Below are 25,614 nucleotides of genomic sequence, written 5' to 3' on the forward strand. Positions count from 1 at the left end.
TAAACTGAGGAAGACGTAGTAAATATGAAAGTATGATAAATGTTCTCTTACCTATTGCAGATTAAAAACAATTTTGGGAAGGTAGAAAGAACTGAAGAGCAAACATTCTATGAGAGCAGATAAAAGCTAACAGCCTTTGCTTAAGTACAGTATTGATACCTAGTATCTCCACAGAGTGTGTGGTGCAACAATAAACATTATTATTCCAGTAGCCACCTCTTGAATTGCATTGGTGGATTTCTTTCAAGGATCAGCTATGATCCCAACAGGTTTGAGGTCAGGATGCTCTTCTTTGCTGGGCTGCTTCTGATAGGGGATGCCTCCTACTCAGAAGGTACCATCAGGATGTCAAGTGTTGCAAGACAGTAAGAAAAGGCAGCAAGACAGACTTCTGAGATCCTGTTCCTCAAATTTCAGTAGAGAACACAGAAAGAAGCAAGGTCCAAATGTTCTTATTAATGTGGTTGTCAGCAGGGAAAGACATTAGACCTCAGAAGACTTGTAAACAGATGGGAATGGAAAGGTCACCTCCAAATAAGCACTGAGGGAAACATTCTGGAACCCACCATATTCCTTATGGACTGCAGCAGAGCAGAGCAGGTAGATGTATTCACATCTTCCAGAAACAGCAGCAGGCCTGACTTGATTCCAAAAATAGTTTGAGTCAATGTTGATTTGCCAAAGCCTACTCACAACAGCTGTGTTCTCTGTGTTAGAGAGCAATTTCTGGAGATTTTTTAAAATGTAAGGGCCATTCTGTCAGCGCATGAGCGAACAGTTTAAGTTGATATTTTGCTCCAGGATACATTATACTGCCACTATTCCAGACTTAAGAATTTGGCAGTGAGGACAGAATCTCTAGCTTTTACAATAAGAAGTACTTTCTTTGTTCAGACTTGCTTTTAAGATTTAGGGTATTTTTGTATCTTTTTATTAAGAGCTGTAAAACTCCAGAAGCACATTGCAGGAAAAAAAAAACAAAACAAACAACAATGTATTTTTAAAACTGTGAGTATCCACAGTTTCTCTGAGTTTCTAGTCCCCCATCTCCAATATATCAAAGGGAGAAAGTGAGGAGATGACAACTGATATTTTGTAAGGCTAAAAATATTGTGCCTTTTTACATAACACTGAGAATTTAAAAAGCACATTAACTGCTTGCAGATTATTTTTAAAAATGCAGTTTGAGCAACACCACTAGCATAGATTCAACTGACATTTAGCAGAAGTAGCTGCTGTATATTTCACTGTTGGGAAATGAGACATTCCGTAGAGAATTAAGTAAATGTTTAAAAAAAGGCAAAATAAGACTCAGACCGCATCAAAGATGTCTGCATTCTAATATACACCTCCCATTTATGTCATGGGTGGTGTCTGTTTCTCTAATGCATATCAAGTAGCCTTTTTGACCCTCCAAAGCCACCTCCTCTGACCTTCCCTCTTGGCACTACCTACCTGATGGTGAGGAACCTTGACATTCTCAATGTGACTGCCAGAGGTTCAACAAATTCCCTTTTTTTTACACTCCTGGAATTTCCTTTCTTTTTTCCTCCTCATTTGTTAGCATCTGCTGAGCCCTTCCTGGCAGGGAGGGAGTGGGAAGGAGTGCCTTATCTGAAATCACTTATCTTCCCACTTCACTTGCTGCTGGAAAAGCCCCAGGCCATGGTGGAAAAAACTGGAATTTGAGAGCACGGCCCAGAATACCTTCAGTCTTATTCTGTGTGTAGCAGGCATTTAGCTGGTTTAGACACAAGGTAAGGACATATGAGGATGCAGAATAGATTTATGAAAGACACTTGCCAGAATGGTGTTGCTGAGTGGGTGAAGTTTGTGACAGATGAAGCAGACTTGCTAATTCTTTGATGCGGAGCTGCAGTTCCAGAGAGCAATGGTTCTCCATGCTCAAATGGAAGATGATGCATGATCACATGCAGTAGGTCAGTGTGCTACAAAGGCATCAGTGAAATGCTAACAGAGCAAGCTGCACCACCACAGTCCCAGATGGTAAATTCCTTTTCTATGTTTTCTGTAAAGTCATGAAATGGGAACTGTATGAAAATGAGATCTTAATATATACAAAACAGAGCATGACACTTCTGCATGACTCTGGATAAAAATCAAAACATGGATGAAGATTCTGAGTGAATATTACACTTGCTAAAAACCTACAAAACAGCAATGTTCTGAAAAACTCTGAAGCTACAAATTCCTAAGAAAGGCAAGTATCAGGATGAGAAAAGAATGGCGAACACTGAGTATTGCACATTTATCTGTGTACCAATATGTCAAACCCATGTGTTATACAGAAAGTTGATTACATTTTAATAAAATACCACCAAATTAAGTGAGGTCAAATAACAGGGATCTTGCAGCAAAGTACACATGTGAGTCCTGTCTAGGGCTAGGCTAGCAAACAGCTAGCCCACTGTTTGCCTGTGCTTTATGTTTGGGGATGACATACCTCTCCACTGCCGAAATTCTTAAAATTTGTTTCAGAAATACATTTTTTAAGAATCTCAACTTGCATTGAAATGAGTGTGTTTTTAAGGTATCTGGCTAACATCAAAGTATTGAATTCCTCTGAGTAAGACTGTCCTTAATTTGGGATGCTCCGTCAACGTTCAGTTTCCAATAGATCATGCCAGGATATACAAAGCACCTGTTTCTGCTTCGGCAGCACAGGCCAGTTCAAGAACTCACCACGCAGGGAGAGAGGAAAATAATGATTTGGCACTCACTATTACCTCTCTTCAGCAATATGGGACAAAATACCCAGGAGGATTTTTTGATAAATACACTATTGAGGTATTGATTATTTGTATTGATTAGTTCTATCTCAGCACTGAACTAATACGCTCTCCTAGAAGTTTTTTATGAGCTGTGGGTGCAGGCAGAAAAAGATCGCGTTTGCTCAGATGTGAGTGTAGGTAAGCATGAGCTTATATCACAATATGCAACGCAAACATATCCTACCTCTCTCCATCTGTTGTCCCTTCTAATCTTCAGTTGACTCACACAGCCTCAAATATTTTCCCAGCTTGAAAGGACCCAGCCTTTCACTTATGTCAGATAAGTTGCACCACTTTCAGGATCTGAACTACATTGACACTGCTTTTTTCACTCTTTAAACCTCATAAAAAGCCTTTCTGTTTGTCTCCTGCACCAAAGGAGCTCTGAACAAGAACAACTATATGAGTCATTTTGCTATCTCATTTCCTTTTTGGTCCACATGAAAATCCTATCAGTAGCTAATACAGTTTGATGTAGAATTAACTCTTATGGCATCTATCCATTACTTCTATGAAGCAATTACTGAGATCTCTGCCAGAAGTAGCTTTTGCTGGGGAATCCAAACTGCCAGTGGAAGGAGGCCAGAAGAGAAGCATATCAGAGCTACAGTCCCCAGAGGATGACTTCTGCCTCTATAGATCTGATATAGATACTATTTTTGTAAACATCTCCTACTCATGAACTTCATAGGCCTCTGTATATTTTCCACAGCTGAAGACACATCTTGCAAGAAGCATGTAGGAAGTTTCTCCATGTCTTTCTGGGATAGTAGTTGGTCACACAATATTACATAAGGATTTTAAAAAGCATCAGAGAAGCAGAAGGCAGCGAACATTCATTTGTCAGAGCCTTTTCATGGGAAGATAGACATGGTTCCCCATGACACCTCTGGGGACAGGAGTAGACAGAAGGAAGACATATTTCATGGTTGGTGATGTTTATTTGGAAGTGGAGCATTAGTTGGCAAGATTTATATTGGTATTTTTTTCATTTTAACTCGTTTAAGTGGTAGCTAAGGGAGATGACAGGGGCACATTACCTACTGTGATATAATCTGCATCCCTGATAATTAATTGATGAAAAGAATAAATTTACTCAGCAGGTATGACAGTGACAATAGCTCTGTATTTTATAAGCAGTGTTTCTTAGGAAGATGCTGTTCTGGTATTTATAATTTATAAGATCTTTATATTTATATAGAGATATAGGGAACACTTGGTAAAATAGGTTTAATGTATTCATCAATGGCTTATAGAAAAGATAAACACTGCTGAACAGCTGTCTCTTAAAACACAAACAAGAAGTTAACAATTTACAGCATAAGCCAGTCTCCAGGTTTATGACAGAGGCCTCAGAGTGGGTTTAGAAGAAGTTGTTAAAAACTATACTTAATCTAAAACTGCTTTACTCTCTGTTGTTACCAGCCCCTCTACCAGGCACAAGGTTACTATTTTTAGCTTTGCTGGAATTACGTTTTCCTCCCCACTCATTCCTGCTCAGACTTACAGTGACCACTCGGTCTGAATGCTGGGGGGTGGGAAGAGACCATTGGAGGCATGGATGCTTGTCTGTTCCCAACTCACCTCGGCATACAACTCCAGAAATAGGTGGCCCTTGCCTAGGAGCACATGCTTATTGAGTTGATTATGGCATCTCAATTTCTCTCTTGCATTCAGGACAAAGGTGCAGGAATGGAGGAAGAAAAAGGTCAAGGGAGCTTTATGTTGCACTTGCTCCACCAGCATCCTTGACCTAGTTTGGGCAGCACTGAAGCTCTGCTCTGCAAACAGAAGTTCCTAATGGCAGTGACCCACAGCCCCACAAGAGGTCAAACCTTCCTTCTCTTTTGCCCAGCACGCCTCTCACAACAGGGGCTGTGGAAAGGGAGGTCTACAGCTCTACAATAAACAGAGAGGCACATTATTTCATCCATCATACAAACAATTTAGGAGGTTGCAAGTGGCTGTTTTCTACTGCTCCTTCCTTTGAGATACCCAGCTATGTTAAGGATCAAGTGTCTCTCTAGACACTTAAATATCTCTCTCTCCCAACCCTGTATGAAAATGTTTATTTTCAAAGATCTTTCAGACCGGCATTTAAATCAGCACTTATCAAAGGTATTTTGTACACAATTTCCTACATGAAATTATAGCCTCATTGTTTAGGAAAGTACCCACAATGCTTAGCGAAAATACTTAGCGCCTGTCAAAGTGTATCTCAAAGAAAACAAAACCATTTATTTTCTGTCATTACCTCCAGTTCCTTGCAGCACCAGTGGGAATACTGTTGCTCAGGAAAAGCAAGGACAGAAACTGTGGGGGACAGTTAGACTTATGTTCTGTTTCAGTCCCTTGTTCAGAGATACAGTCCTGTCACTTCCCTCCTAGGTGATAATTCTCATGAAACCATGTACTGATTCAGAATGTAAAATAGATACTTTTCTTATGCTACTGTATGATAAACATATTTTAACTGATTTTAGAAAGTTAGTTATTTGCTTGTTAAAACCTAGAAACTATTCACAGATGATGAGCTCCCTATTGCATAGAACCTACTGTACAGAAGAGCCAAGCAACTGGGTGAAAGCTGAGGGATGATAGTCTAGCAAAATCTAATTAGAATGAAATTTGCTTTAAATATGGAGATTCATGTAAACATGGTCCATAATAAATAAAGGTGTGACTAAGAACCAAAGGATTGTGAAGAGTCTATCCTTTCATTAAATTGACTATATTAAAAATGGTAGACAAAACATGGCTGTAGGTGCCAAGATAGGTATTGCTTCCAGCAGCTAAGTGATATTGATTCCAAATTAAAAAAAGGAGGGAGCTTGTGGCATCGGGACATGTGAGGCAGCCACAAGACAGGCCAATAGTTCTGTGTAGTGAATGAATGGACACTTGGGTATAATCCTCCTTCTCTCCAGTTCTTTTTTTCTACTATGCATGTCTGACACTTACTTTGCAGCAGCATGGGTGCTTGCCAGATCCCTATGTAAACTATCAGCTCACTAAAGCATCAGAAGACAAATCCATCAAGAACTGAAAAGAAGTTTTGCAGGCAGAGTAAGTGGTAGGACTTGCCCACCTGCCTGCAGAATCATACCCTGAGGCAAGAGTCAGAGCAGATGTAAATGATATTGTAGCTTAATGAAAGGAAAGCCAAATGTGCACTTGCTAGGACCTGAGGTGTGACTTTAAGCTTGAGATAAAGTGATAGACAAGCTTAAGCATCATGCAGGGGGAATTAAGAAGAATCAATGTGACTTACCTGAAATCTTCATTTCAGCAGAGATCACTCACAGTGCAAAAAGCAGCTTCACTGAGGAACAGATTTAGATTGGGTGGGGTGGGTGGGTGAGAGAGAGAAAGGGATTAAGATGAAACCAAACTCTCTCTGAACAGAGGAAAAGGGATTCCTCACAGCTGTGTCGGTAATACATCTTCTCAGGCCAGGATGAGATGCAAATGCTGTTTGGTGGAGTTTGGTGAAACTCCTAAGGACAGCTGTCCTGATCGATCTGTCCACAGGAGACTGCAGATAAAACAGTTGGCTGGGCAGCGAAAAACATTTATCTGAAACAGGATTTGGGTCTTAATATACCACTCTTCCCATTGCAATTTGCTTTTGTTTCCCCTATACTTGCATTTAGCCTTCCAAGTCAATATAAATCTGCTTTTTAGAGATGGTGAAACACCTCCGATTAACATGAAGCTCTGCCAGACCTACGGTTCCCTGGTATTTTTATAACTTGGGTTTCAAGAGTGTAGATACGTTGAGAAAAGTATCTTTAGTGAGTCATTCAAAAAGACTAGATGAAAACTGATAGGTTTGGAAATACATGGGGGAGGTGGAAGGAGGAGTGAAAAAGGAATTTTACTTCAGGAAAAACTTCATCCTCAGCAGAGATCTAATGTGTTGTACCCAGTGATAAGCATCATAGCACCAGAGCAGACTGGCCTCGGGCACCCAGAGAGGAGAAGACTATGATTTCCTACACTTCAGCAGTGTCATGTTCATCATACATACATACATACATACATCACACATACACACATCATCATACATACATCTTCGATACCATAAAGGGAAAAGATACAACAGCTGCATATATTCAGACAGTGCTTTTTTTTCCCCTGCCTGCATAAATTTCCTTCCTATATAAATTTTAGTTCGTATGAGTAGACTTCCTGCTTATTGTTTCAGAGGGTCAGGCAAAATATGATATGCCTGAAGTCCTTTTCTTTATTTTTTTTTTCCTTCCTTAGGCTGACTGTAAGTTGTGCATGGGAATGAATGAACTTACATATTCCCTGGTACTGCTATTAATGAGGGCTGTTCAGCTGTCTTGAGTGACTTCTCAGCAATGCTGACAAAACCTGAATTTTCCAGGCCCAAGGATAAGATCAAAATAGCTCATTTGGGATCAATGAAATTCAATTTGCCATTAACTAGAGATGAGTGGAAGGATGCTGACGAGATCAGAGAGCCTTTTAGGGGTGAAGAATGCACAAAGGACCAGGGAGAAATCCTGAGCATTTCAGAGAGTGGAGGTGGAATGAGCAGACTGAGGGGAGACTGTGGTGGAGGGGAAGTGGGCAAGGAGGACACTGCCTGTTGCTTGTGCCATCAGCTGAGGAAGAATTTGGGCTGTGAAGGGAGTTGACCTAACCACACCTTCTCCATCTGCAGAGTCCCTCCTCACTGCCATATTAGCGGGGAGGACGTGGAAAAGGCCTCAGCAATCATCCTCAGGGATGAGCTTCCTTCACCGACCTGCGGGGCCACGGGCAGAGAGATGCCGGGCGGCGCCGCACGTCTGCGCCCCGCGGCCCCGAGCCCCGCAGCACGGCCAGGGGCAGAACGGGCGGGGAACACCGTCCTCCTGCCCGAGCTCGCTGCTGGGGCCGCTCCGCGGGCTGCCCGCCCCTCGGCGGCTCCCGCAGTCCCCGCAGGCAAGGCTGCGGCGGGGCCGCTCTCGGGGGCCGCTCTCGGGGACCGCACCGGGACCGCGCCGGGCCGGCTGAGCCGGGCGAGAACGCGCCGGGCGCGCCCCGGGGAAGGCGCGGCGCGGCCGCTGGGGGGCTGCCGGTAACTGAGTCGGGTCCGCAAGTGTAGTTACCGGGAAAACCGCGCCCGCCGCCGCCTGCCTCCATCCATACCTCCATCCTTTCTTTCATTTCTCCCTCTATTCCTCCATCTATTCCCCCGTGCCCCTCGCTGCTGCTGCTTCTCACTGGGACGGAGACGAGCCCCCTACCCGCTTGTTCCCCGCCTGCTCTACTCTCCCCCCTGGCTCCTGGCCTGCGGCACCGCCCGCCGCTCACCTGTGCCCGCCCCTCCCCGCTCCTCTGCCCAGGCCAGTGGGAGGGGCCCCGCGCCGCTGCAAACTACCACTCCCCCCGTTCCATCCCCATCCCGCGCCGCCCGCACCTGTCCCGTCCCGTCCTGCCCACTCGCCCGCCCGCCGGGGGTCTCTCGCCTCGTCCCGCCGCCGGCGCGCCCCGTGCCCCCCGCGGGCAGGAGGGGCGGCCCGGCCGGCGCTGCCTCCCCTCCCCGGGCCGCAGAGGGCGGCAGCCAATCGGCGCGGCGCTGCCGGGCCGGAGCTGTTTACCCAATCTCAGCCCGCCCCCCGTCGGGGAGCCGGGAGCGCTGAGCCGGGAGCGGGGGGCGGGCGGGCGGCGGGGGCTCGGCGGTGGCACCGGCGGCGACGCGGCCGCGGTCGGGGAGCCGCGCGGGGCGCGGAACAAAGCGCGGAGGCGCGGCGGGGGCAGATGACAGCCTGGCCCGCGGGCTATCCGCCCGCTCGCCTCGCCCCGGTGGGGGCACCCCGCGCCCGTACCTGACCATGACCCCGCGCCGGTCCCCGCTGGGCCACCCCGGCATCTCCCGCTGAAGGGACCGGCTGCTTTCCGACCTCCACCGCTCCCCACCTTCTCCGCCTACTCGCTGGTGAGGCTGCCGCCTCTCCCCGGAGCCCCGCCGGAGTGATGGGCTGCATCGGATCCCGCACCGTAGGTAAGGCGTTGGCGGGGACGGCGCTAGAGGATGCTCGGGCAGCCGCGGACCCCGCCCGGGGACCGGTACGACAGCCCCCGGCACGGCGGGTGGCGGGTCGCCCCTCGCAGCCCCCCTTCTGGTTGCCCGTCCAGCGCCATTAGCTGCGTGCGACCCTTCCCCACCTCCTCCTTTGCCCGGTCTCCCGTGGCGTAGCGGGACTCCGCGGAGCCCCGGCCGCTGGCCTAGGCGCTGGCAGCGCGACGTGCCCGGGGCCGGGGGGTCGTCTGCCCGTGTCACCCGTGACGGAAGGTCGTGGAACATGTGGGGCAGTGCGGCGCCTCCGGAGGAGGGGGTGGGAGCGGGGTGTGCCGTGCCGTGCCTCCCGGAGCGGGATCAGGCGGACGGCGGCTGCCTCCTTTGCTCGGTAGCGATTTATTGTTATCCGAGGATACATAACATTGCATGATCTGCACGTCTTCTTCTCTCCCCCTTCCCCCTACGTAGACTTCAATGGAGAACAGCGAACAAATGTGAATCCCTTCCCTCTCGCAGAGCCATTGCGAGGGGACACAGGGGGAGGGATCGCATCCTTCTAGTGGGCCATGCACATTTTACAGCAGAGGATCCCAAGCCTTTAGGCTGTGTAACCCATCTCTCCCCTCCTACACACCTGCAGATACCAAGAGATCCCTTGATCCCTAAGCACAGGTCTCTTCAGGTAAAAACAGCATCCTGGGCACACTTTCTTCCCTGCAGGAAAATTTCTTTCTGTGCAAACCACAGGTACAGTCATCAGTTATATGGAGATGTATCATTCAAGACACCAAAAGAATCTCTTGAGAGCAGACCGGAGTTCAATTGGTAGTACACGTCTCTCTACCAAACCTGTCCACAAAGCACATGGGCATGGGGACTTTTGTGATAAAAGGAGACCTCTGAGCACAACAGAGTTGCAGTACATCCCCAGAATAAATCCAAGGGACTGTCTCAAAGCCTGGGACAGTGACACTTGTCTCAATGGGAAAGCCCTTTGTGAGCACTTCCAGGGAATCTACTCCTGCAGCAGCAAACTTAGACTACAGAATCCCATTTCTACTTTGGGAATTAATTCCCACATCTAGCCTATGTCTCTTAGTGGTCTCGAATGTCCTCATGACCTAAAGAAATCTCTGACATCTTCTATAATGTCCACATGATAATGATCACTGCATTATTTCCCTTAAGATTCTTCAAGCTCACCTGGATCTCTCTCTCTATAGCATATCGAAACATATATTGCCTCCACCTCCTGTGTTGCCCATATCCCTCACACGTCCACACTGCTGAGGACATTATTATCCTGTTAACTGGCAAATTGTCCACGTGCCTTTTATTGATGTGTGTCTGAAGTAGCAACGTTAATTCTTGTTCTCTCTTCCCACACCACAACACTCTTGAAATAAAGAAAAAGCTTGCATCTAGTAGCACCCACTCTCCACTCCAGAGTGTAGTTAAGCTGTCATACCTAACCACACAGACATTTGTTCCTATGCATGCCAGTGTTTTTATGGTCTGTGACTTGAAATCTGTGTTACGAAAAACCCCCTTTGTATAATTTAGCTATTGCAAGTATCATTCTCATATGAGAATATATATAGTTATATATATATTTATAAATGTTATACAGATATGTGGGCCTAGATGAAAGTATAAAATAGTGTCTATGCATTAAAATGATGATGGGATAATGATAATTGCAGACTTTGTCTGCCAATTGCAGTCCTTAAATACAGACCTTAATGGTGTAGATATTGGACTGCCTATATGATAGCGACTTTTGGTTGATGCAATATATGTTCATTCTAGATGGTAATAGCACAGTGGACATTAGGGACCTATTTGTACAGTTAACTGAGGAGTTGTGCTTGACCTGGTGTTATGAAGGTGTGTGCTAAGGGGGATTGCACAACTGTAATTCTTATCTCCGTGGGAGTCAGATAGGAATGCAGTGATAGTACCTAATGCCTGTTTTGTGTAAAACTTCTATGCTGTTTTGCTTTAGTAGGGGCTTCATCTGTTCTCAGTCTTAAAGGCTGGATTGAGTGAAGATGGGACCCTTGAGTTTTATTTGGACTCCTCCATCTAAGGGGTTTTGTTCCGAACAAATCTTATTTGGCTGCCTAGATTTTTCACTCCAGCCTTCCTGAAGTTATAGGGAGGATTCTTCAGACCTGTTTTGGGAAAAGTACTAGGTCTGAGCTCTAGAATATGGTTGGCTCTAATACCCTAGCATGAGTAGAGCTTTGTATTCTCACTGTATAGTGTATCTAGATTTTTGCAGAATTAGTTTCTGCAAAGAAAGATGTCCTAAAGGTAGAAAAAAAGTGGTACTCTTGTGTTAGCTTTACCTCGGAATTTGCATGTGACAGATTTTGAACTCAGAACTTGGGTGGTTTTAATTAGTGATAGAAAGCTTGTAATCAGTCACATTTAGTTTATTCACCGCACAAGGGCCTGTGCAGGATTGTGCCCTGAGCTTGCTCCAGGCCTTTTTCCATTCCAATTTTAAGCAAACCACATGATTTCTTCATCTCCCGCAGGGATGTTTTGCTATGATCTAGTTAGATGTCATAGTTTGCACATGTTTAGTGATGTGCAACTTTACATTTTCTTTCCCAAATATGAGTTTTCTGATTATTTCTCCCTGGGGAAAAGTAATTGAAAGGGTCATAACAGAGTCGTATAACGTCTTGTAGTTTTATTGAGGACACACACAATGGTAATGATCAGATTATGATTTCCTGGGGTATGGAAAAAGCTAAAAAGTGATCTTAAAAGTCTAAGCTGATATCCAGTCACATCTCAATGTTATACATATGCCTTGTGTAACATGGTATGATAGCAGTTACACAATGAGCATTGCAGCTTGGCTTCTGCCTCTGATAATAGCTACAAGTCAGGTCTTTGTATTGGTGGTACCCCATCATAGTTCTTAAAGAGCTATCTAACAACTCTCATCATAGCTGGGACTCAAATTCAGGCAACGTATAGGAGGTTTTCACTGAGATTGCTACATAGTTAAGGTTGCAAAATCCAACTAGGAACTTGTAGATATTTGAGTACCAACTAAATGCCAAAGATCAGCTTGATTGGTGTTAGTAACTGAATTAGCAAAGTTTAGGATTTCAGGCCAGCATAGATATATGAATGTGTTGCAAGTGTACCTTCGACCACAGCTTAGACATCTCCTAACACTGGCTATTCTGACTAGTGTGGCAAGATTTCTTTTAATTCCCTGAATGGATTTAGATTAATAGAAAGCTCAAGCCTATTAAGCTCAAGATTGCTCTCTGTTTTTTTTTTTTTTTTCAGTGTTGTCTCTGATTTCTCTCATGTCTTTGCACAGAAGCCTGCAGCAAACATGTTTTGTGAAGTAATGTAAAACGGTGGGAAAATATTCCAAGAAATTAAAAACCAATAGTACTTTTGAAGTGTGGGAGAAGAGAAACTAGACGTTTTTACACTGGGTATCAGGAAAAACCTTTTGAGTGAGAAGTGTCAAGCATTGTAAGGGGTTTCCCAGAGAGGTTGTGCAGTGTCCATTCTTTGAGGTTTTCAAGACTAGACTGGATAAAGCCATAGATAACCTGGTCTAACCTCATAGCTGACTCTGCTTTGAACAGGAGTTTGCACCTCAGGAGGTGCCTTCCAACCCAATTATCCTGTGATCCTATGCTTAGGATCTAAAGCCTGGCACGGTTGCCTTTCTGAGTCAGGTTGGACCCATTGCTTTAGTCTTGTTCTGCAAGAGGACCCCGGGTCTTCTACATTTTGTTAGTACACTCCTATACATTCCCCCAGTCACCGCTTTCCTTTAACTACTGAGAGTACAAAAATCCCTCACCATGACAATCCCGGTTCTCAGCTGAAGTCCTCCCTGTGTGTTTTTGCTCTGTCAGTTTTGTAAGAAACAGCCCAAGCCATAGCTAGGCTCATGCACCGAGTTATCAGTTCTTGACCATACAGACTGGTAAAGGCAGTGCTTTTCATTTTTCAGTCTCTGGGTCAAATCTGATTGGCCAAAGCTGGCTACCTGGCTTGCTGGACTGCCCTCTACAAGTAATGGTCAGCATACTGCAGAGGCAGCAGTACGTACTTTCTACATTGCTTTCGCACTGGATGTTCTATACTAAGTGTAAATGAGTGGCTCATAGCATACACAGCAGGAGGAGTGGAGCCAAAGACCACCCACTTTTAATCCAGCTACTTTAGATTCAGCAGAGTGGGAGCAGGATAGGAGACTGATAGGAGAGGGGGTAAAGCAGCTGGAGCAAGCAGTGAACATCCCCTGCATTTTTCTCCTTACTCATGCCCCCCACAGATCTGTAGGTGTGTGGAGTGAGATCTGGAATGGCAAGTGTAGTCTACACACTTGGAGTGTGAAAAACTGAGGCATCCAGTCTGCATACATACATCATACATATCAAGAGGCCCAGTGTCCAGTTCCTCCCTCCTCCACCTTCAACATGTAAGGGAGTCAGTGAAAAGAAATATAGAGAGAAGCCTCAGAGAGGAAATGTTAATGCAGAAGGAAACTGAGTCATGAAAGTAGGGATATATTAATTTATTTGCATGCACACAGGTAGACGGGGAAGGAGCACAGAGCTCCATGTAGATGCTGCCGCTTTATAGGCAGTGTGGGAATACATGGAAATGGGCATCTGGATATACTGTTCCTCTCTTACCCAGGGGAGAGACAAGCAGAGCAGAGGGACAAAAGGATACCTTTCCTTCCAGATTAGACTGGTTTGAGGTTGTTCTCACTTCATTACTCATATTTCTTCCGAGTCTGGCTTTTTCACTTTCGAGCAGTTCTCAATCTGATCACTTAAAAAACTCAAGTAAAGAGCTCAGGGATAAGAATTTGTTTCTACCTGTAAGGATCTGAACAGACCTAGCAGCCAGTTGTCGTGAAGAGTGTACAAACTGATCATCTCTGAGAGCTCTCTTTCTCTCGTCAGGGTTTCTGAAACATAGGTGAGTTGTTTCAAAGTTGTTGTGGGGAGACATCTAGCAAATAGTATGATTGCCTAAGCCTGGCTTTATAAGGAAACCGTACTAAAAAAGGTGTGCAAGGTATGTGTATGTTAGCAATAGTCATTAGTATTAGAAAGCAGTCTTTGGCATGTTGCTGATTGACCTAAGACTTTTTTTGTGTGTATGTGTGTACAACACAACAGATGTTGAGGAACACAACAGATTTTGAGGAACAGAACTCAGGAACAACATACTGACTTTGTGAACTCTTATGGACAGTAATCTAAAAGAATTATGAGAAAACTTATGAAGGAGCTGATGAAAAAATTGAAGTAACGAATAGTTTTTCCTTGATGTGATAGAACTGGGAGTCTGACCTCTATAGACTGATGTGTATTGAAGCAGAAACAATGAAACTAATCAATAAATATTGTAGGTCTGTTTTCTTGAGGGGAAGTAGAAAAAAGTAGTTTTCAACTTGTTTAATAAGGTTAAGCTCTCCAACAGTAAACAACCCTGATTTTAGACTGGTGCTTACAACAGCCAATTCAAGATAATTTGCACTCGAGAGTTTTTAAGCGCTTGGATCAAAAGTCAAAGCTTTGTTTTTCGAAGTTTTGAAACAGTGAGGAAGAACTTGAAGTGAAAAGCTGGAGTGTTACTACAACTTTAAAAGTTCTCTGAGATGACCTAGGTACTTAATTTTGTCAGTCTGATAAAATTCCCAATAAAATATTAGAAGGACAATATGTCAGTGAGGATGGGTTTATAGAAAACAGATCCTGTCAAACTTAATTTCTTGACTTTTATGAGGCTCCCTGCAGCCAAGTACTTCTGTGATAAAAGTACCTTTACCTACAATCACGGTAATGGAGCTAAAACATGAGATTGGTAAAAGATAAAAACACTAATCAGTTAGCAGTCAGTTTAGCACCACATGATTCTCTGGCTAATAACATATGAATACAGTACATTTTAAGGGCATCAAAATTCAACAGATAGCAAAATAGTAACAAAGAAAGAATCACTGTTGAAAAACTTGTGTTCTTATGTGAGCCCACATCTCTCAATGCAATTGACAGTACTGTGTGATTTTAACATATTGCTCAAAATCCTAAGGGAGATCTAAAATACTGATAAACTTGGTAGAATCTAGAAAGACTGGAAAAACTGCTAAAAATGAAAGTACAAATTAAAAGAATAAATCGCTGATATGGAAAGTTTGATTCATTTTGAGTACTGAGGCCTGACAGACAGTGTGTATTTCAATCTAGCCAAATATGAGTTCATATATTTAATGAATAGCGTGAATAGTATTTACAGGACCAGAACTCCATGGTAGAAAGCAGTCACACTAAAAAAGCTTATAGGTATCAGAACTTCTAATCAGTAAATCAACAACTACTATTGTGATGCTGCAGCCAAAGAAGCTGATATGGTTCTTTGATCTGTTGAGAGCTGAATATTGAACAGGAGGAGAGGACATCTTTTCTCTGCATTTGGCACTTGTGAAAAAATTATTTTTCATCTACTTCGTCTAATTCTATTATTATCACTTTGAGAAATACTGCAAATGGCCAGATAATAAACATGGAACCCTGAATAAAAACTTACAGAAGTGACTTGGTGACAGTCTTTAAATGTTTGACTGAAGAAAAAAACTACCTCAAAGTCATCTGACTTTTCAACCCAGTAGAAAACTGTTAAGATGTAGTGGAAGGATGTGATACATTCAGATTGGAAATAAGGCAAAAATCAAGTGGTAAACATACTGAACTATTAGAATAATTTACCAAGAGTTCTGGTGAGCCCTCTGTCATGTGAACATATACAAATCAAGATTAAAAAAAAATGCTCTAGTTCAAGCACAACAGCAGAAAATATAATTAACAAAGGGAATACCATTAGCGTCTCTTTATTTCAAGGAGGTGAGATTAGATGATCAGGATGTTTCTCTCTGAGTTTAAGCTACAAGTTCTCAAGTCCAGGAGTATACTAGACTTTTACAGGAAATGTAATTCCTATATCCTGGAATGAATGTGGTTGTATCTGCAGATACTGATCAGACATGGCTTGCAGAAGAGTTTCAGTGCAAAATTTCTAAAGTACATTGGAGAAAATAGTTTGGTGATCCAAATGGTGACCATGTGGATTGACATTCCACGTGGGAAAAAGAGTTTTAGGGTTTATACTATTGATCATTTATGCTCACTGGCCAGGATGGTCACAGAAAGCTGTGACAGCCAGAGGAAGATCAAAGAGCCTGTGAAGGCAGGAAACTCAGTAGTAACAGAGACTTCAGTTAACCCTACGTGTAGGCTGGCAGATTAAGTGTTTACTTCAGGAGCTATTCGAGAGACTGTGAAAGAGTAACTTGCCTTGTGCAATGATTAGGATGACTTAGTGCATGATGTTACTACTAAAGAGGCTTCAAGTGACTTGGGGACATTCAGACCATGGCACAACATCACCCCCCCCAACCTCAAAACTCCAACAGTTTTATATCTGTTCATCATGGAAGAAGTGGTGGAATTTTATCCTGTGGAATTTTTCCGTGTTGGAGATGCATCAGATCAGCTTCAAATCAAAGACTCAGTGAGGTTGCAGAACAGGTAGACAAAAAAGTCATCAGATGGTATTCATACAAGACTTCTTGACAGGTTTGAGTGTGAAAGAGCTGAACTACTAATTATTATTTGTCATGCTTTCCAATTACTTTGGTGCAAGAAGATAGGAAGGTAGATAATGTGGTGCCAGATTTTAAAATGCTTTTGAGACTTGAAAAACTATAGGCTAGTAAACAAGCTAATATACTTTACTCTGAAGAACAGAATTAGTCCATGCATGGACAAATAAGATATTCTGAGAAAGAGTTAACACTACTATTGTTAAGGAACATCACAATTTATAAGTCTTAGAAGGGGTTCAACAAGCGTATTGACGGAGATCCAGTAACTATAGTCTACTTGGGTTTGCAAAGAACATTTGTTAAGGTCACTCACCCCAGGCTGTTAAAGACATGAATCTGCTGTTGAATCAAAAAGAAGTTCCTGAAATTGTTAAGGAGCTGGGTAAAGGTAGGAAAAAAGGATTAGCATGAAAGAGGGATATTTTTTTTCAGATTTGTGCATATCCATAAATGATACAAAAAAGAGGGGTATCTAATGAGGTAACAAAGTATGATAGTAACAGTAGTCATTTGGGGAAGCAAGCAAAAAACTGCATGCAGAGATTTGAAAAAGGATTTGATAATATCGAGTTACTAGGTCATTCGATTTCACAATATCGAATAACATAAATTATGGGTGAAATTTGAGAGGGATAAACGTAAGATGATGCACACAGGTAAAGCAATTCTAGTGTTACATTTGCAATGATGGAGGTTCTGAGTTTACTATTACCATGCAAGAAGGAGATCTTGGGATTATAATGTGTAACTTAATGCTTAGTATCACTAAAAATGCCAATCAAATGTTAGCAATTAAGGAAAGAATAAGAGAATAAAATGAGAAACAGCATTATACTATGCATAAATCCATTCTGTGCCCTTATTTTGAATATAATATGTTGTCCCTAATTGTCCATTCCCATTTCAGACAGACCATAATCAAACTGGAAAAGATTCAGAAAATGGCAGCAAAGACAATCAAAGGTATCATGTGGCAAATATGTAAGAAGCCTTTTAAATAGATAGGAATTTCTCAAGTATGAAAAAGAGATGATTAAGGAAAGTTATGACAGACATCTATAAAATCATGAATTTTCTCTGTGATAGGAGCAGCATGGAGAAAATGATGAGGGAAGAATACTTCATTATCCATTTCTAAAGAGAATCTAGACATCAAATGAAACTAGCAAGTGACAAGTTTCAAACAAATAAAAGTCAGCGCTTCCTCATGCGACACAGAATTAAATTGTGGAACTACTTGGCATAGGATGCTATGGGTACTAAGAGGCTTTTTAGTTTAAAAAGGGAACAGATGAATAGAAGAAAACTCCTTTAAAGATGACTAAATACAGAGGCGATGTCTTTTTCTGAGGAACTACCTGAGGTGTAAGTTGCGGCAGGCTAGGACAAGTATTTTGGGAAAATATCACTGCTATTTCCTTTATTCGTATACTCTTTCTTATACATCTACTCTCACTTTAGGGGCAAGCTGATATCCATCCCAAACAGATACTAAATGCCTCCTTTCCCGCTACTCCCCCAAAGAAGAAAAAAGTGAAGAAAAGAAACCAAAGAGAAAAAAAGACAGTCACTGGAGTGGGGAATGGGAAGAAGAAATAAGAAAAGAGTACGAGGTTAACAGGCTAACAGGCTAAAACCTTGAAAATAGGGAACCAGAGAGAAACAGTGAGCAGAGCACTTATGTATTTCCATGATATTCAGGAACTGGTAAACACTGCCTAGTGATGCCCTGTTCAGAACAAGGGAATAGAAATAGCACTGTTAGTTACTGAGATCTTGGCTTTTCCTCCTCCTGGGGCTGAAGATAACCAGCCTGATGAGAAACGGGAAAGTTGATAAAGAGGGCTCAGAATTTAGTGGGTCTTGGGATAGGACCTGTACAGTAAAGATGTGAGAAGTGCAACCAGAATCTTAATAATAATTTCTGGAGGAATCAGAAGACTGGCATGCTTGATGTGCCAACCTTCCTCTGACTGCAGAAGAAACATGACCTAGGGGGGTCCTGTGAAGAAACTAGTACCTTCTGCTTGATGAAGGATTTTCCCAATGATGTTCCCAATGGTCCATGAAATTAGCTTGAAGTAGAAACTGGCAGCCAGGATTCCTCATTCTCTCCTGAAAATGAGTGGACCTACAGCCACGTATTGTGATTGTGTTTAAGGGGGAGGAGGTTGAACAATTACTGCACTCACCTGACAGAGAGCAGTGACTGTCCCTTTGATGTGAGGACAAACAGCAGAGGGAGTGGGGTAGCCCTTGGGGATTAGAGGGGCCTCATGAACAGTAAGTACCCTCTGAAGGTTGGTCCATGTAGGTGCCTATGCCCTCGGGGCCAGCAGGGAAAATTGTGGGGTAGGATTATGGGTGGGTGTGATGGTGTTTGTGGTGGTGAACTGTGTCCTCACCCCAGCAGGTGCAGGACTGGGCACTCTATGCCTGCAGCTCTGCCTGATGTGCTCAGCTGCTGCAGTCTCAGGGTTAGCAGGTCTTATTTTTCCCAGTTGCTTGGGGAGCTGTGGTGCTCTGTCTGGTAGGACGCCTGAAGCCCTGCTGATGGTTTTTTAGGATTGGGAACAGTTTTTCTCACCAGATATCTGTTGGAAATACAATGTAGCAGAAAGGAAACAGACTGGGAGTTTCCTGGAGTGTGTGGAAGATAATTTCCTGATGCAGCTAGTGAGTAAGGGAACTAGGGAAGGCACCTGCTGGACTTCTTTTTTGTGAAGAGAGAAGGACTTGTGGGTGCTGTCATGACTGGAGGCCATCTTGGGCATAGTGATCACAAAAGGATAGAGTTTTTGATTCTCAGAAGTAAGGAGGGAGGTTCAACAGAACTGCCACCTTGGACTTCTGGAGGTCAGACTTTGGCTTGTTTAGGAGTCTGTTTGACAGAGTTCCTTGGGAGGCAGGTCCTGAAGGGCAAAGGAGTCCAGGAAGGCTGGACATTCTTCAAGAAGGAAATCCTAAAGGCACAGGAGCAGGGTGTCCCCATGTGCTGAAAGATGAGATGGCAGGGAAGAAGACTGGACTGGCTGAACAGAGAGCTTAGGCTGGAACTCAGGAAAAAAGGGAGAGTGGAAGAAGGGGTGGGCCAGTCAGGAAGACTACAAGGATGTTGTGAGTTTGTGCAGGGAGAAAATTAGAGTGTCCAAAGGCCATCTAGAACTTAATCTGGCCATTACCATAAAAGGCAATGAAAATGTTTCTATATTAGCAATAAAAGGAGGGCTGAGGAAAAATTCAATTTTTTATTGGATTTGGGGGGAAGCATAGTGACAAAGAATAAAGAAAAGGCTAAGATACTTAATGCTTTCTTAGCCTCAGTCTTTAATAGTCAGTCCAGTTGTCCTTAGGGTATTCAGCACCCAGAGCTGGAAGACAGGGATGGGGAGCAGAATAAAGCCCCCATAATCCAAGGGGAAATGGTCAGAGATCTGCTACACCACTTAGACACACACAGGTCTGTGGGACCAGATGGGGCTCTGAGCAGCTTGGTCTAGTGGAAGATGTCACTGCCCATGGCAGGAGGCTTGGATCTGGGTGACCTTTAAGGTCCCTTCCAACCCAAATCATTCTTTGGTTGTATGGGATTCTCCTGGAGAAACTGGCTGCTCATGGCCTGGACAGGTGTACTGTTCGCTGGGTAAAAATCTGTCTGGATGGCCAAGCCCAGAGAGTGGTGGTGAATTAACATCCAGCTGGCAAGTGGTCACAGGTGCTGTCTTCCAGGGCTCAGTTTTGCATCCAGTCCTGTTTAATATCTTTATCAATGATCTGGATAAGGGGATCGAGTGCACCCTTAGTAAGTTCACATACAATACTAAGTTGGGTGGGAGTACTGATGTCCTGGAGGGCAGGAAGTCTCTGCAGAGGAATCTGGACGGGCTGGATTGATGGGCTGAGGCCAGTTCAACAAGGTGAAGTGCCGGGTTCTGCACTTGGGTCACAACAACCCCATGCAGTGCTGTCGGTGGAGAGGATTTGGGTCTTCAGATAACAATGAATGCAGAGAGGAAGGAGGCATGAGAAGTAACAATTTTTCCCTGTAAACAGCCCTCTCCTCCTGCATGGGGTCCCCCCAGATATGTGGGCTATCTGCTTGTGACCACTGCTTCACTGTTTGGAGGGTTAATGACTCTTTCCTGGGTCAGAAAGCAGGCAATTCAGAAGTGTCCCTTGAGGAGCTGTGGATGCACAAAGAGATTCCTGATGCTGAATGTAAAGGACTCTGCAGCTCTCTAGGCCGTGTCCTGCCTCACTGTCTGGATGAGGACTCACTGGCAGAGGGAGTTGTCCTTTGCAGCCCTTCAGAAGAGAGATGGTAGGAAATACCAGGTTCTTTAGGATAAACAAGGGAGGTTTAATGAGAATAACCACATTGGGAAAAGGAGTGAGGCAGAAGTTAGTGTCACCTCTACACCCAGCACCTGGAAGGGCTTGAGGAGGATGAAGAAGCCCTTGCTGAGAGCCCTTTACGCATTGCCTCCCATGGAGTGGTTTGTATTGCCAGGAAGAAAACCTACTATGGCTTGGAGGTCACTGTCATGGCCTAGGGTATCACTGCCTCTGTGAACTCTCACACTTTGGTTTTTGGGGAGAGTGGTGAGAGGCAGCCAGCAGTCTCAGTGCCTCCTGGCTGGCTCTGACCATTGCTGCTGTTCCAAAACCAGGTGCTTGATGACGACTGCGACTGAGTGTGCGATGGCTGTGGTGGAGAAGGATGTAGTCACCTGCTGGTTGACTCCTGAGGAATACTGGATATAGTTCTTCCGCACTGTTAGGGATGAAGCTATGGCACATAGATGTCACATTGAATGGTATTTTTATGCTCCAGGACAGTGCCCATGTGACATGCGGGCTACAGAGAGATTAAAATTTAAACACATATGGAGAGCAACATATGAAATTGCCTGCTGCGTATTACTTCTGTAATGTTGGCTGTAGGCCAGCAAAAAAGGGCTGCTACCTTGGTTCATATTGACGTTTTCATACTTACTGTGCTGAATGAGGCCCCTGGGGACACATTCTCTGCACTTCAGAGAGGCAGTGAAGAATGAGGATAAACCCATCACCACTGTTCACGCTGGCTGATACTTGCTCTGCAAATGAGACAGGGCTTTGAGATCTTTTTTTTTTAATTTGTGTTAATTGGATGTGTTTCATTTTGCAGTACCTCCTTAGCTTAAATGACATGATTGCTTCTCAGGACAGAACTGCCTGTGTCTAGCATTATGCTCTCTGTTCATCTCCTCGTAGTTTCAAGGATGTGATATGCAGTAGCCTTTAGTATTGGTTTGAAAATGTTTCCAGTCAAGAAGAAAAATGTTGGTGTTGGATTTTGTTCATTAATTCTACTTCCTAAACAGCTCTAAAAAGGGGACCTACCTGCAGAAAGAGGCAGAATGGTCTGGAAAACTATTGAAATTATCCAAATCCAAAGCAAAGATCCTGAGAACTGCTCATCTGATTCCTCTTCTTACAGACATCTCAGAGCTGTAGGTGTTTTCATTTTTTGTCAAAAATTTCCAAGACATCTGTTTTGTGGAGACTGAGACATTTCTCTGCCTTGGTGAACACCAGCTGAGCTGATGATCAGTCCTGTCTCATCCAAGAAAACAGGTTTTTTTTCTGGTCCTCTTCGACAAGTGACCCTGTTGGTAGGTGCCAACAACAGCTAACTAAGTTTTATGTTTCCTTATGCAGTACAAGCTGGAATACTTATGGAGTTGTGAATAACTCAGGTGAATTGATTTCTCTGCTTTACCTGAGAGAATTTGAATAGTTCCACTGGAGGTTCACCTCAGGGACTGTTTGCCTCACAGAGGTTTATCCTTTCCTTGATGTTGACCTTATAGCTAGCTTTGGTTGGCTTTGTATAAAGCATGCAGGGAAGGAAAAGGTTTCTATGGTTATGCTATCCATCCATCTGTCAGTCCTTCCCAGTAGCTTCAGCTGCTTTAATTTCAACCACATTTGACAAGACATGGTGATGTTGTGTTTGACAGACACTCCCACAAGTATCATGAAAATTGGTACCAGGGAAAGAACAATTTACAGACTGATCATAATTACTGCAATTACATTTGTTGTTTTCTTAGTTGTTCAGGGAAAAGAAGGGAATGAAAAAGAATAATGAATCATGTACTCTAAATATTCATCTTTACCAACATTAACATTGGCTACTGATATCAAATGATAAGGTTTCTACTCTCTGCTGGAAAGTAAAATTTGAGAAATAGAAGAAAGTGTGCTAACAGGGGATAATAGCAGTGCTGGAAAGTCATTGTTTAATTAATATGTTTCTTCTTACATTAATTGGCATGACACATCAGAAAGCAAATGACACAAATACATATTTGGTATACAGTTTTCATCTTCACTAGTGTGATGTCCAAAAGGAAAACCCAAAATTTAAGTCTCTAAAACTGTACTGATCTACTTAAGTGTGGAACAAAATAGAGAAGACAAGTTGGAGATGATTAATATCCAGCACAAAAGTTACAACACAACAGATTATTACAGGCTATAGAGGCAGATTAAAGTCATAGATGCAGAAGCCTGATTCAAATGTATACCTTGTTAAATGAACAAAATACAGGCACAGGTACCAAATATAGTATCAGCGAATGCACAGTGGTGATAGCAATTGAGAAAATGTCAAGAGGAAACCCAAGGAGAATGGACTCGTTTAGATTAAGTAATGAGTAATTCAAACCAAAGTGAATTTCTTATGATCACAGAAATGCAAAGAAACTGAAAATATGTCTAACTAAGAAATTCTGTGTCTCCATGGTAAATTAAAGTATGTGGCAAAATGAACTAATGAAATAGGGAAAAAAAAGTAGTTATACTATATCAGCAAGGTAGGATACAGTCATCCAGATGGTTTCTTGGATTTTTCCAGTGCATTCATCAAAATGGTCACTTTGCTTGGGGAACACTTGGTACATACATGTTCTAGTTTCTGAGAGTTTGTGATGCTCAGAAAACCCACAAAACAAAAAGTAGGGAAAAGGGTATTTTCTTTCTTCCATTTTTTTCTCCTTTGAGTGTTTTTCATCTCTATTATTTAGAAAGGCTAGATTTAAAAATAAATCTCGATTTTTGCCTTAACAGTAATGTAAGAGAAAGAGGGATGATGTTTTCCCCCAAAGGCTAAAATGACTTGAGTTGGAATGTTACTTTAGTTGTAATGGAGACACCTTTTTCTGATGAGTGTTTTTCAGAGGTTGTTTTTATCTAATTTATGTTAAAAAATACAAAGCAACAATGATCTGCCATAATGTCTTAATATATTTATGTATTTCAACTGCTTTGGTTTTCTCTCATTGCTTCATGTAATCAGCTTCCTACTTGTTCTTCAGTCATCTACTGAGTCTTCCAGAGCAGAATTTATGATGTTAAAAACCCTCAAAACACATATTAAATTTTTAAATAAAATGAAGACATCTCTTAAGAGTTTAATGAAAATGAATTCCCTCTATATCCTTTCTGTACACACCATACAGAAACAATGACAAGGAAATCAGAAACCCAGTTATCTTTCAACTTTCATCATCTCATTTCAGAATATTTAAATGAGAAATTTGATAGGATGTGTTTGTAAAAATCCCACTTTAAAATTAGGTTTATGACCCACTCATTTTAAAATGCTTATCAATTCTGTGTGGAGTAGAGCAAATACTGTTCTGTAAGAGGTGATTGATCATAGGACTAGTCATGATTATTAGCAGAAGCTGGAATGGAAGATGGATAAGAGAAAATAAATTATATTGGAGAAGAAACGTACCATTACAAAAGAAAAAAACCCATACAAATTGATGGTAGAAAGAAGTTGACAAGAAGTTGGATAAAAACAATGCTGTGTACTGCTTTCAGTTTCTCTTTTTCTACTTCACTGTCCATACTTTTTTTTTTCCTGATTTTCCATGTTTTTTTCCTTCCATCTGTCAGAGCAGAACTTGATCTTTCGTGTCTGTGGGTTAATGTTGCTCTTGCTATTTCTAGCAGAAGAGAAAAAAACCCAGTAACCTTTATCCGACTTTCAATAAGAGAAAGTAACATTGGTCCAGGCCCAACACCAGTTAGAACACAGGGATTTTCTTTTCAGCCAGTGTGTGATGTTGTAACTCTTCAGCAGATATTACTGCATTTAAAAGCATTTAACAGATGTTAAAGAGTTATTTTCTCTCAATATATTTCTTTCTTAGTACCTATGAAACTATTTAGATCAAGAATTTATTTTCAATAATTATTCAGTCTTTATGGAGCATGCAAAATCACGTATTACTCATTCTTTTCCCTGAACTAGGTGGATGAGCTATTTCAAGTGGAGAAAACCAGTCATAAATAAAATTCTGTAGGCCTTTAGTTCTACTATTGTGGAACAGGTGTGGACTTTGAGACAAATAATTGTTTGATGTTATTGTTCTTCAACCATTTGATGCCACCATCTGCCAGAATAATATTAGTATACAACCTGGAGAAGAGGAGGCTCTGAGAAGACCTTGTAGCACCTTCTAGTGCCTAAAGGGGGCCTGAAAACTGGAGAGGGACGTTTTACAAGGTCATGGAAGGATAGCGCAAGTGGGAATAACTTTAAACTGAAAGAGGATTGCTTTAGATTAGATATTAAGAAGAAAATTTTTACTGTGAGGGTGATAAGGCACTGGAACAAGCTGCCCAGAGAAGCTGTGGATGCCCCATCCCTGAAAGTGTTCAAGGCTATGTTGAATGCAGCTCTGAGCAACCTGGTCTAGGGAAAGGTGTCTCTGTCCACGGTAGTGGGGTTGGAACTGGATGATCTCTAAGGTCCCTTTCCAACCCAAAGCATTGTGTGGTTCTTGGAATATTTTCCACAGTCTTAACACTTCAAGGAAACCATTAGTGAGCTTGCAGAATTGAGAGCAAAGATTGCGTGTCATTTGCCAAATTCTGGGGCTGTCAAGACACATGTGCTGAGCACCAGGCTCCCTGAGGTTGCTCTGTTTCTTTGACAGGGGTGGGGGTGTCTTTGCAGTGCATTCCTAGAGCTATGCTGCAGACTGTGATGTGTCCCAGGATGTCTGTGTAGACTTACAGAAGGGCCACAGTGTTATGTTCAGAAACAGCTGCGA

General features: G+C 42.8%; 2 protein-coding genes across 4 annotated transcripts in view; one reads left to right on the forward strand and one right to left on the reverse strand.

The window, feature by feature from the left end:
- ZYX (zyxin) overlaps window positions 1-8,286 on the reverse strand; it is a 29,437-nt gene extending 21,151 nt beyond the window's left edge. The window contains exon 1 of one of the 2 annotated variants that reach the window (XM_027653448.1): window positions 8,227-8,286. Coding sequence is in view for 1 of the 2 variants with exons in the window: in XM_027653445.1 (XP_027509246.1) it covers window positions 6,064-6,076 (13 nt within the window). In the remaining variant the exon portion in view is untranslated. Of the gene's footprint in view, window positions 1-6,063; window positions 6,750-8,226 lie in introns of those variants that run through there. The other variant, XM_027653445.1, reaches the window with a different exon arrangement.
- Window positions 8,287-8,520: 234 nt separating this feature from the next.
- The window catches only part of FAM131B (family with sequence similarity 131 member B), a 33,673-nt gene continuing 16,579 nt past the window's right edge, over window positions 8,521-25,614 (forward strand). For both annotated transcript variants that reach the window (XM_027653455.1, XM_027653456.1), the window contains exon 1: window positions 8,521-8,811. In XM_027653455.1, the coding sequence (XP_027509256.1) occupies window positions 8,784-8,811 (28 nt within the window). In that variant the 5' untranslated portion in view covers window positions 8,521-8,783. The remainder of the gene's footprint in view (window positions 8,812-25,614) is intronic.

This window comes from Corapipo altera, unplaced genomic scaffold, assembly GCF_003945725.1.
Source record: "Corapipo altera isolate COAL_440 unplaced genomic scaffold, ASM394572v1 61, whole genome shotgun sequence".
In the NCBI taxonomy this organism is placed as follows: domain Eukaryota; kingdom Metazoa; phylum Chordata; class Aves; order Passeriformes; family Pipridae; genus Corapipo; species Corapipo altera.